The sequence below is a fragment of the Daphnia pulex genome, chromosome 12 (genome assembly GCF_021134715.1).
Source record: "Daphnia pulex isolate KAP4 chromosome 12, ASM2113471v1".
In the NCBI taxonomy this organism is placed as follows: Eukaryota; Metazoa; Arthropoda; class Branchiopoda; order Diplostraca; family Daphniidae; genus Daphnia; species Daphnia pulex.
This window is the reverse complement of record NC_060028.1, coordinates 8,960,203-8,971,378: the sequence shown is the minus strand read 5'-3', so window position 1 is coordinate 8,971,378 and position 11,176 is coordinate 8,960,203. Positions and strand designations below refer to the sequence as shown.

The following is an 11,176-nucleotide window of genomic DNA, read 5'->3' as shown; positions in this document are numbered from 1 at the left end:
AAGGGGACCTAATTTTGTAACCTACTAATTAAAAAAATATATATTTAATTTGATTCCAAATTTACCTAGTACAGATTACTATGCTATAGCCGATGTGCAGTTGGTGAAACATATGGTAAAAACATGTGTAGCCTTTAACAAGCATACCGTTCGGATCGCTTAAAAAGGATTTAAGGAAAATTGCAGGTTGTTTTCATTGTGATATGGCGGCCTACATTTACAGAACATTTTAAGCGGCTGAGAGGTCAACTCTTGTCTGTATTTAGAGACACAAGAAGATAACAAGCAGTGAAAGGCTACTGGCGAATTCGAGCAGTAGCGTAGGATTAACACCGGCGATAGTGGAAGCACAATAGGAATTTACAATAATTGATGATGAGAAACGAGTAAGCAAAATGTTTTGCCGTCGTAAGTAGTAAACGAGTATTATATAACATCGTATACATTAAATGCAGACCAGTAATCCAGTATAACTCTTGTCGTCCTTCAAGCAAAATTTAGAGACGCATCACCTATCGAAACAAAAATCGTAAGAAAATGTCCTCAAATGTAAAGATTGGGCTGGTTAAGAGTTAGAATACTGTACTGCATTTAACGGAGACACGAGAAAGACTAAACGGGCGAACGCTCGGTTATTGTTGGACCAAAAGACGAGACAAATAAACGCCAAGAGGCCACACCACGCTACAGCGTGAAGGATTGCCAACAAAACTGAAACTAGCCATGAGAACAGCATGGCAATGGTGAGCGCACTGACTTGCATTCGCGCTTGGAGGAACCCATTTTATACGAATTTTTCTAGACAGCGTGAAAGCCTTACAGAGAGCTCCAGGCACTGAAAAGAGGAGGTACCAAGGTATTCCTCATTGAGAAAAACAGCACGAGGCCTATGTGGGTAGACTAACCTGTACAATAAGGCGGTGGCGAGTAGAAAGGTATGTTACAAATAATTGCCGCAGGTTTCTTGATCTTTGTTCTTGGCCAGTATGGTAGTCAATAATAACTGTTGAATTCGAAAGCGAAAGCTTCTTTGCGGGAAAACAGAAAGTACATACGTAGAAATCGAAATCTGTGGGGATGATTACAAACAATAATTATGGCGTGGTTGAATCTTTTTGCAATCTAACTCGGCGAGGAATAGTGACTAGAGCTCGTTTTTGTTTCAAGAAAACATACCCACATATCTAATTTCTGAAGGATTATTTCTGTTACAGGGAAATTTGAGATAATACGCCGAGATAAACTAAAAGACAATAACAGAAACATCCTCAACGCTAAAGCTTTCCTTGGGAACCCAAAAGAGATAACGAGCACGTCCTTGGCTATTCCGTATTACATCGAATCGCCATCCAATTTTCCCATAATAGGGGGTTCGTGGAAGAGATAGCAGGATTTCTACTCAATGGTCATGCAGTACAGATCAAGTAAAGTACATAAAGGACGTCGTGCCGAGTCCTTGTCGAGTCATTGAGCAATCATTGCTGTGTCGTAAACCATGGTCAAGTGTGTTGCAACGTTGATTTACTGCGCATTCGCAGGTTACTTTCCCCATATTATACCGAGTGAACCTCACCAAAATCAAAATCGTTTTTTTCCCATGTATTATAGTAAATATCTTGGCTTACGTGACCAATGGCGATCCCGTGCGGCTATGTCGAAAAAGACGATTCCCTTACTACATCGCTGATTCGGATCAGTGTGACCTATTTTACAAATGTAAGGATGGGCAAATAACTGAAGAACTTTGTCCAGACGGACAGGTCTATGAGCCTGAAAGCCAGGCCTGTTTCATGATTCAAAGGGTTAAATGCGGCAGAAGGAAGCGCTTACGTGAGCAAAACATTTGGTATTCTAATTACTTTGTTAAACAATGACCACAAAAATCTTGTATCTTAAAAGAATCGCCACAAGGAAACGCCCTCTGCCCAAGACTCTACGGAAGATTTCCCATCGAAAATGAATGCTTTGCTTATAGTGAATGTGAACAAGGCACACCCACCAAAGTAAACTGCCCGCCAGGTAAACAACGTTGTGCCAAAATTCAAAACGAGACCTAAATTTTAAAAACATCCTTTATAAGGTTTAATTTTCGACATTGACCAAGCTGTTTGCGAGTTTCCCGATATGGCTAATCGTACCGAATGCTCAGGTGCCTAAAATATTCAAATTAGTTAAAATTTCCTTTAAAACCACTTTTAAAATGCAAAGCTGAAAAGATCTTGGACTTCACATGCCCCCACGGATCTAATGTTCAATCAGACGAAGTTGTACTGCAATTTGGCGATCACGAACGCTTTCCAAAAGTGAGAATTTGTCTAGATACCCTCCTGGAATTCCATTACTAAATTCAATAATGAAAAACAGAAGGGAGATTGTCGACATTTCTTCATGTGCTTGAAGAGTGGTCGACCTCGATTAGGAGGATGTCCACTTGGTACAATCTACAACCCTGCTACTTTCTTTTGTGATAAACCTGAAAACGTCCCAGAATGGTAAGCACCCACCGTTAATATTTTACATACGTACAGCAAAATTACAAGGCCACGAGTCCATATTAAAATTTAAACAATCAACATGAATGTTGCTTTACCTCTACTACAGCGAAAATGTGTAGGCCCTGCAAGAACTGAACGGGACAAATTTTTACAAGTTCATATCGTTTTCCATATCCAGCGTGCACTTATGAAATCACGTTTCTCGGAATAGCTATTACAACTCTTCGTCTTAAAGTATCTGGAGCATTTTTCCGGCAGCGACATTTTTGGCAGCCTTCTTTGACTTTCCCTCACCTGATACAAAAGTAAGGTGTTTTCCAAAAATGTTGAGAATAAAATTTCAAATGATAAACCCTACCTTCAGTGATACGATCCCCAAGCTTGCAAGTCATAAAATATGTTTTGGAGTGAGAAGGACCTGAAGTTCGAACAACCCTGTAATCAGGAAGACTGCTGTGTCTGGTCAAACACCATTCTGTGAGAACCCCAGATGGATTTAGAGTTGGTTCTGTTGGTGGTTTGGGTATGTCTTCCTTTAGTGTTCCACATTTTTCCAGCCTGCTCAAAAAAAAAGTCTATAAAAGAGGCCCGTAGAAAAAATAGAAACAAATTGAACAAACCATTCACAGCAGTTCACGAGTTTTACTCTGGGGACATTGTTGAGAGTTCCATCGGCTCGATAAGTCTCCCTGATTTGAAGCATCATTTTATAGGCAGCATCATGCTTTGCTTGCATCTTGGTTAAGCCAATGCCTTCAACTGGTGATAGATAGATCAAATTTCAATTATTTGCAGATTTTTAACGATAATTTATAGCAATTAAAGGGTTACCTGAAATACCCAACATGTCTACAGTCAAATTCATCAAGAAAGTTCGACTGTGGGGTTCGCCTTGCTCAGCCACCAAGTTATACATGGCTACTCCAAAGTCAAATTTTGTACAAAGCTCATGAAACACACTGACAAAAGTCTTTTCTTGAGCAGCACTTGGTTCTCTCAGGGAAACTTCTGCCATTGTTAGTGATGTTTTCTTATGTTATTTGCGGATTTGAGCATTAGCAACAAAAACAATGACCACTTCCAAACACCTGCTGGCTTAAAGACTGTTTGCAATGTGATGATCAGTTGACGAATCTGCACCGCCACCGCTCAACGGTGTTCAAAATATAATCGAATCGATTAAGTAATCGATACATAGTCGACCACGCGATTCATATGTTTTCCCGGCTATGTGCTATGTCGATAAAAAATAATAATGTAATTTTAGAATTTAGATGACTGCAGCGGCAGCTAAAATTTCAATCGTAAATAAGAAGCAAGTATTTAATTTTTCTTTTCACGAGAATTCAGCCAAATATGAATATTGACTGTCAATATGAAAAATTGAAAATGTGAGGAGAAGAATTGTTTGCTTCGTTAAACATACGGGCTAGGTCAAACAACCCTAAAAATGAATGACTGAATTATTAATAAGATGTTCTACTTGGTGGATTCTACGGTCGGTGGGTTCAAATGTAATATGTGTGAAACAAATCGCTGAGGCTGAAGCTTGTCGTATTGAAGTTGAATTGGAATTTAATTACACTTCCTAATACATCTTCAGTAAAGCAAGAATATATGTTTCTGGAATAACCCTATTTATATGTCACCAACTACAGTGTAAAATTTGAAATTTTAATTTTAATACTCATAAAATAATCTTAAAGTTTTAGGAAAAGATTGAATAATAATTCAGTAAGTCTGTTTGAGACACCTGGAAGAGTGAAACAAATACATTTATTTACTGACTGATGTTTGAAAGCAGCTTTGAATATTTAAAGAGCCCAATAGTTATTTGCCAAAACCACCTTTACATGCTGGACTTTTTTCAGTAACTTTAGATGAACCTTCCCATTGTGAAGGTGTTTTTGCCTAGTGATTAAACAAATTATAATATTAGTTACCACCATAGATCATTTCTAAAGTTAACCAATGTAACTCACAACAATTGATAAAGCATGAACTCCATTTTTTAGCTCATCACAGAGTACTTCATTTACCAACCTATGCCTCTAATAATAAGAAAAATCAAATCAAAATTCAATCTTGAAATGTAAATTGTTAATGCCTTGATACCTGTAACAATGGTGTGTTTTCAAATTTGCTTGAAACAACCACAACCTTGAAATGAGTCTCACTTCCTTTCGGTACATTATGCATGTATGACTCATTGAATATATCTAAATGAACTGGTGAAAATTGATTAGTGAGCTTTACACGAATTGACATTTCCATTGGGTTGTTTTGAATCGGAATGGTAGTCATAGTCCTCGATGAAAATGATGAATGAAAAGGGGACAAAACTCTAAAAGTTCGAGCTAGCATATCATTATCATCCGCAGCAACCCTGTTCAAACGGAGAATTTTAAATCAATCAAAGTAAATTTAGATTAAGTCGTGATTAAGCCCTACTTACACTTCTTGTTAAAAATGCAGACGAAAAAGCAGACGAAAGTTGCGATGTTGTTGTTTTCTTTCTAGGCAACGATGCCGATCTTGATGCATTTTAAAAAGAAAATCGACAATATTTGAAATTATTATACCAAATTAATCATTCGGAATTATCTGCTGTGATTTGAAAAACTGTGTAAGTCATTGAGGTCATTCATTAGCTAGATGTGTTTTTTTCTTGTGAGTTAAATCATCAAATGTCAGTTGTGTTGTGTAACATAAATGCGCAGCCACACTGCTATCTGTCATCTTCGCTCAATATTCTGTTATCAAATAAACATCTTAAAATATCTTTCTTTCTGGTTCAGAGTGCTCCGAAATAAACAAATATTTACACTGCCACTCATCGGATTGTTAGTCAAGATTCCACGTTACGAGAAGCGTAAACAAAAAACTTATCCGATCATCTCAAGTTAAAAAAGCGATTTTCTGCTGTGCTGTGTTGCTAACATGTTACTGCGGGTGAATATATAAGAATAATTTGACATGCTGTTACCCGCTTATTTGATGGGCCAGCAGTGTGTAAGTCAAGTCGACCGTTGGATCTAGCCTCAGCGATTAGATAAACCGGACAAACAAAACCAAATATTCCAGACTTCAGAGATGCAAGTGAAAGTTGAAGAGATACGTACAGTGAACTAACTCTGAACTGAACCGGAGATTTTTCGCCAGACGTTTCCTTGTCGCACCAGTGCTGAGACCATCAGCATTTCAGCTTTATACAAGATGAAGCTACCCTTTATCGGCATCGTTTCGCTTCTAGCGTTCGGTTGCTGTTGGATCACGACCGACGCCGCTCCCCAGCAGCGAGCCTCTTCCTGCGGCTATGATGTAAACAGAAACATATTTCTTTTAACAAATTTTTTTTTTTTTTTTTAAGTGTAAATATATCACATTACTGCCATATTGATTTTTTCTTTATCGCAGAGCTGTACGCCGAGTAAACCGGGAGTGATCAATGTTCACGTCGTTCCGCGTATGAAAAATTATAAAATTAACTTTTGTTTGATTCTTTCGTTTGTCCAATTAATCACGTTGTGATACACTTTCCGCAGATACACACGACGACGTCGGGTGGTTGAAAACGGTCGATCAATACTACTATGGCTGTAAATATGAACACTTAAAATATAAAATGACGATTCAAAGTTAACTTTTTCAACAAACTTTCCAAGCGAAAACGGGTTACCAGAGAGCAGGCGTACAGTACATCATTGATTCCGTCATCAAGGAGTTGGTGAAAGATCCGGCAAGGAGGTTTTCTGAACACACATTTTCCGTTTTAATTGGATATTATACTAATTGACTGCAATGCGACCATTTTGGCTCATTCAGATTCATCTATGTGGAAATGGCCTTCTTTTCGCAATGGTAGGCAATCATTATGCAATTTTCGGCCATTAAAAATGCAAACTGTTTAATAGAGAACTGGCAGCAACTATATACTTGATCCATTTCCAAAGGTGGCAAGAGCAAACAGAAGAGAAAAAGGCTGTCGTCAAGCAATTAGTTGAAGAAGGCCGTCTCGAATTCATAAATGGCGGCTGGTGCATGAACGACGAAGCTGGAACGCACTACAACGACATCATCGATCAAATGACCTGGGGAATGAGGTACGCACACGAGTAACTTGACAGTTAAAGGGCCAAGGTCGTCCAAATAACTTTTAAATGCACTTTCACAGGTTCTTAAACGATACATTTGGCGAGTGTGGCCGCCCTAAAATCGGCTGGCAGATTGATCCGTTCGGCCACTCGAGGGAGCAGGCGTCCATATTTGCTTCCATGGTAATCGAAATGCGATCCTATTTGAGAGAAGATTTGATTAGTTTCCGAGTCATTCGCGTGTTGTACTCCTGTATATAAAACGGTGTAGGGTTTCGACGGTGTCTTCTTTGGCAGGATCGACTGGGTTGATAGGACTCAACGGAAAGCCAAGAAGGAAATGGAGATGATCTGGCATACTAGCAACAGCCCTGGTATAGTAATGAACCCTTCCAGAAATCCTAGATCTTCAATGTCTAGCTGCGCTGCTCGCTGTAAACCGTTGAGAACGATATTATTATATAACAGGTGAACCAAATTCCATCTTCACGGGGATCTTCTACGAGCATTACTCGGCTCCCAACGGTTTCTGCTTTGATGTCGTGTGCAGAGACGAGCCGTTTATCGACAGTCCTAGATCTGCCGACTACAACGTCGTGAAAAAGGTATCCAAGCGAATAAATCCTCCCGTTTCAGCACGATTTCAATTAGTAAAACGACAATTCAAACGTCTAATAGGTGAAGGATTTAGAAGCGCACATCAAAGCCAAGGCTCTCAGTTACTCCACCAGTAATATCATGCTCACCATGGGCGATGATTTCAACTACATGTCGGGTATATACTATTACAAGTGCTCGAGCTTGACATGTCCTACGGAATAATGACAGAAATGTTATGTTTCTAATGAGGCCTTTCAAAAAATTAATTCAATTCATTTCCTACCCTTTTTATATTCAATTTTTGGGCACTGAAGCTGACATGAACTTTAAGAACATGGATAAAATGATACGCTACACTAACGAGTTGGCCAGCGGAGTCAACCTGTTTTACTCGACGCCCAGCTGTTATGTCAAGGCTATCAACAACGAAGCCGGAAGCCGGCCGTGGCCGACCAAGACGGATGACTTCTTTCCTTACTCAAATGATCCGCACGCCTACTGGACGGGTTATTTTACATCTCGGCCAGCCTACAAGGGTACGGTGCGGAAAGCCAACACTTTCCTTCAGGTACTACAAATTTCCCCCCAACCAAAAAACCAAAAAAACTGACACCAGGTGCAAGCGTTGAAATGTGTTCTTGAATAAAAATACAAACTTCCCGTGTATAGAGTTGCAAGCAACTCCATTCGCTGGCTGGCCAATCTGCCGGCGGCCAAAATCTGATTGATAGTCTCAGACGCAGCATGGGAGAGGCACAACATCACGGTAGGCAATCAGAGCCTTAGATTCTTTTCATTATATTATTATTATTACATGCGGGCTAAAACACTAATGACACTGATGTATAATATTTGTACGAAAAAAGATGCTGTGGCTGGCACCGAGAAGGAACACGTTTCCCAAGGTAAACATCACAGTGTGTTTGTTCACGGTTGAATGATTGAATTTTTGTGAAATGACGATAATTTCTAACCGCCAGATTATAGGCTGAGATTGCACGACAGTCTCGTCGATTGTCAAAAGGATGTGGGCAATTCTTTCAGGTACAAAATTTCACAAATTTTCCTTTTTTTTTCAAACCCAAAAAATTCACCAACCAAATTTTAAACCGGGGAAAACCCAGCCAGCTACTTCCGATCGGCAGCCAGGCATTGCCACCACAAGAGTTTTGCCTTCATTTGAACGTGAGCCAATGCGCCATTACGGAATCGTCTTCTCGTTTCGTAACGACCGTCTACAATCCGCGCTCTCATGAGGTGACCACTTACGTCCGATTACCGGTTATGAATGGAGTCTACACCGTTCTGGACCCCGACGGTAATATAATCGACTCGATAATAATAAAATTTAATAATCAAGAAAAAAAAGGGAGTGGGTCTCGCCACAAAGACGCCTGAAAGTTGATTGATTGTCGTTCACAATACCAACAGGTAGCGAGCTGATCGTCCAACTGGTCCCGCTCGTCAATGCGGCACTCCGATCGATCGAAACTGAAAGACCCAAATCATCAGCTACACACGAGTTAGTGTTCCAGGCGGCCAGCATTCCAGCGCTCGGCCACAAAACGTTCTACATCGTGAAATCTAGCGCTCGGCACGGTCAGCAACATTCCACCATCACCAGCAGCAGGGAGCGGCAGTCGACAACCGTTCGTATGGCAGAAGCCGGCGAAAGAATCGCCGTCAGCAATGGGGTAATCTAAAACACAATCATTCATCATATGCCATGATAACCCAAGTTTGGTATCCATACGTACGTGCGTATATTCTCCGCTGCCGCCGGGGGGTGTCTAATGTGCAGAAACTGTCGGTCAATTTCGACGCCAACGGCTTAATCGAGAGCGTAGTCGTTGATGGAGTAACCGTGATGATGAGCCAGAATTTGATGTGGTACGCTGGAATGAATGAAGGAAACGCCAACAGTATCTTCGACGATCGCCCGTCTGGCGCTTACGTCTTCCGTCCCAACGGCACTGACGCCACACCCATCTCAACGCAGGCCACTCTTATCGTTCAAACAGGTTCGTATAAATACCCACTCGGACGCATATTCTAATATGAATAAGAAACAAAAGGGCATACAAGCGAAAGGGCCGCCTTTGAATCGATAAATTGGCCGGACCAAAAAGCAAAAAAAAAAACTGACTTTATACGATTACATCTACTATAAGGTGCCTTGGTAAGTGAAGTTTATCAGCAATTCAGCGACTGGGCCAGCCAAGTGGTGCGCGTCTACAAAGGCCAGAGTGATGTGGAGATTGAGTGGACCGTGGGACCGATCCCCGTCGGGTATGTGATTCCAGTTCTTCACTGTCGCGGCAACATGACGAAAGAATTCTATTTCGAAAATAACAAAATAAAATAAAATAAAATCAGGGACGGAATTGGAAAGGAGATTGTCAGTCGAGTGACGACACAAATACCTAGCGGGGGTCGCTTCTATACCGATTCCAACGGCCGCCAAACCTTGCTGCGCCGGAGAGATTTTCGTCCCACTTGGACACTGGACGTCACGGAGCCCGTCTCTGGAAACTACTACCCCATCAATTCCCACATTTACGTCACTGACAGTGAGCAAAATGCCGGAGCGGTCCTAGCCCTTGTCAACGACCGATCACAAGGAGGAACCAGCCTGAAAGATGGCCAAATTGAACTCATGGTTAGGCAATATAAGACAATTTTAATTTATGCGCATTACTTAACTTTATTTGTTTGGGGGTTTTTACTCACTTTTTTTGGAGATAGGTTCATCGTCGGCTGTTGTATGATGGTAATTTTTTGTTTTCAAATAAAACAAACAAAATTGGGAGTAATAAAATAAATTTTGGGCTTTTTCTCAAGATCATTTTGGAGTTGGCGAGCCATTGAACGAACCTGGTGATGGGCCGGGTCTAGTCGTTAGGGGTACGTATTTGAAGTTGACAATTTAATGACCAGCAGCAGCACTATTGATGTCACGGTCATTAATTCGTGTGTCGCACACACACACACCGGTAAATTTTTAATGACGACGGCGGGTAATATAATAGGTACGCATTATTTGTTGGTCAACCCGTCGCTGGCTGGGAATCATCCCGTCTCCTTGATCCGACCATTGGCCCAGCAAATGTTCATGAGACCGTGGATGTCCTTTAGCGCCACCAGTCTGTCGTTCACCAATTGGAAGAACAATTTCCGCACGGAGGTGTGACATTAATTCAGAGCATTTCGAGTTCCGTCAATCAGACAGACGAGTCCTGAAATCTTTTTGATGCTGTCCTTGTAGAAATCAGGATTGAGGGCACCGTTGCCGGACAACGTCCACATCCTAACGCTCGAACCGTGGCGTGATGGCACTCATCTTTTACGCTTGGAGCACGTCTACGATATCGGCGAACACTCGACTTTGTCCGAGCCCGTTACTCTCATCTTGGATGTGAGTGTCGTGCCCGCTAACTCTTGTCAAAAAATAAAATAAAAAATAAGATAAAATTTTAAACCGGTCAATAACGGCACTTTGTTGTTTGTCCAGGATTTGTTGGCCGATTACACCATCACCTCGGCCGTGGAGACAACCTTGGGGGCTAATCAGTGGGCATCAGAGTCTTCTCGTCTACCTTGGACCACGGCTGATGCTAACCACCAACAGCCCTTGAAAAAGGTGTCCAGCAAGACCCGACAGTCGTCTGGCAAAACATCTGTGACTCTGTTACCAATGGAAATTAGAACGTTCATCATTCAGATGACCCCGAAATAAAACAAAACAAAAAAGGTCGCTAACTTGCATCTTCCGGGGTTCGACCGACCCCAATAGACCATTACGCAATTCCTAAATTTTCTTATAACTTTAGAAATAGTTAACCGCAGTTGAAATTAGAAATGAAATACAAACAAGTAGACAGTATTTTTTTTTTAATTTTTCATTTATGGAAAAAAAGTTGTATTGTTCCATATCACGTGCCAACAAAAACCATGCACTTTTTTTTTAGTCGAAGGAATTGGCAGTTA

General features: G+C 41.0%; 4 protein-coding genes across 6 annotated transcripts; 2 read left to right on the top strand and 2 right to left on the bottom strand.

Annotated features, from left to right (window-relative positions):
- Nucleotides 1-238: 238 nt before the first annotated feature.
- Nucleotides 239-3,510, bottom strand: LOC124209567 (RISC-loading complex subunit TARBP2-like). 3 transcript variants are annotated; one of them, XR_006880962.1, is made up of 7 exons: nt 3,327-3,469; nt 3,116-3,254; nt 2,854-3,053; nt 2,591-2,789; nt 906-1,069; nt 587-835; nt 239-512 (listed from the first exon to the last, which is right to left on the bottom strand). XR_006880962.1 is itself a non-coding variant. In XM_046607611.1 (4 exons), exons 1-4 carry the CDS (start codon nt 3,508-3,510, stop codon nt 2,725-2,727), a joined length of 588 nt encoding a protein of 195 aa, XP_046463567.1. In that variant the 3' UTR covers nt 2,489-2,724. The 3 variants fall into 3 exon arrangements, 1 of the variants encoding a protein (XP_046463567.1); XR_006880961.1 differs by having other exon boundaries at nt 587-1,069; nt 3,327-3,510; XM_046607611.1 differs by lacking the exons at nt 239-512; nt 587-835; nt 906-1,069 and having other exon boundaries at nt 2,489-2,789; nt 3,327-3,510.
- Nucleotides 1,411-2,867, top strand: LOC124209566 (protein obstructor-E-like). Its single transcript, XM_046607610.1, has 7 exons — nt 1,411-1,538; nt 1,609-1,830; nt 1,900-2,019; nt 2,081-2,149; nt 2,209-2,303; nt 2,365-2,492; nt 2,602-2,867. Exons 1-7 carry the CDS (start codon nt 1,496-1,498, stop codon nt 2,612-2,614), a joined length of 690 nt encoding a protein of 229 aa, XP_046463566.1. The 5' UTR covers nt 1,411-1,495; the 3' UTR covers nt 2,615-2,867.
- A 742-nt stretch (nt 3,511-4,252) lies between the features above and the next one.
- On the bottom strand, nt 4,253-5,530 carry LOC124209565 (bolA-like protein DDB_G0274169). Its single transcript, XM_046607609.1, has 5 exons — nt 5,482-5,530; nt 4,951-5,029; nt 4,611-4,881; nt 4,478-4,546; nt 4,253-4,406 (listed from the first exon to the last, which is right to left on the bottom strand). Exons 3-5 carry the CDS (start codon nt 4,857-4,859, stop codon nt 4,326-4,328), a joined length of 399 nt encoding a protein of 132 aa, XP_046463565.1. The 5' UTR covers nt 4,860-4,881; nt 4,951-5,029; nt 5,482-5,530; the 3' UTR covers nt 4,253-4,325.
- Nucleotides 5,093-11,072, top strand: LOC124209564 (lysosomal alpha-mannosidase-like). Its single transcript, XM_046607608.1, has 24 exons — nt 5,093-5,816; nt 5,913-5,961; nt 6,041-6,094; nt 6,161-6,242; nt 6,321-6,356; nt 6,449-6,598; nt 6,670-6,772; nt 6,861-6,963; nt 7,058-7,194; nt 7,268-7,364; nt 7,504-7,757; nt 7,859-7,955; nt 8,056-8,094; nt 8,170-8,233; nt 8,314-8,507; nt 8,621-8,883; nt 8,991-9,210; nt 9,361-9,478; nt 9,566-9,848; nt 9,935-9,959; nt 10,031-10,093; nt 10,219-10,373; nt 10,455-10,604; nt 10,701-11,072. The coding sequence occupies exons 1-24, from the start codon at nt 5,712-5,714 to the stop codon at nt 10,923-10,925; spliced, it is 3,066 nt and encodes a 1,021-aa protein (XP_046463564.1). The 5' UTR covers nt 5,093-5,711; the 3' UTR covers nt 10,926-11,072.
- Nucleotides 11,073-11,176: the final 104 nt, after the last annotated feature.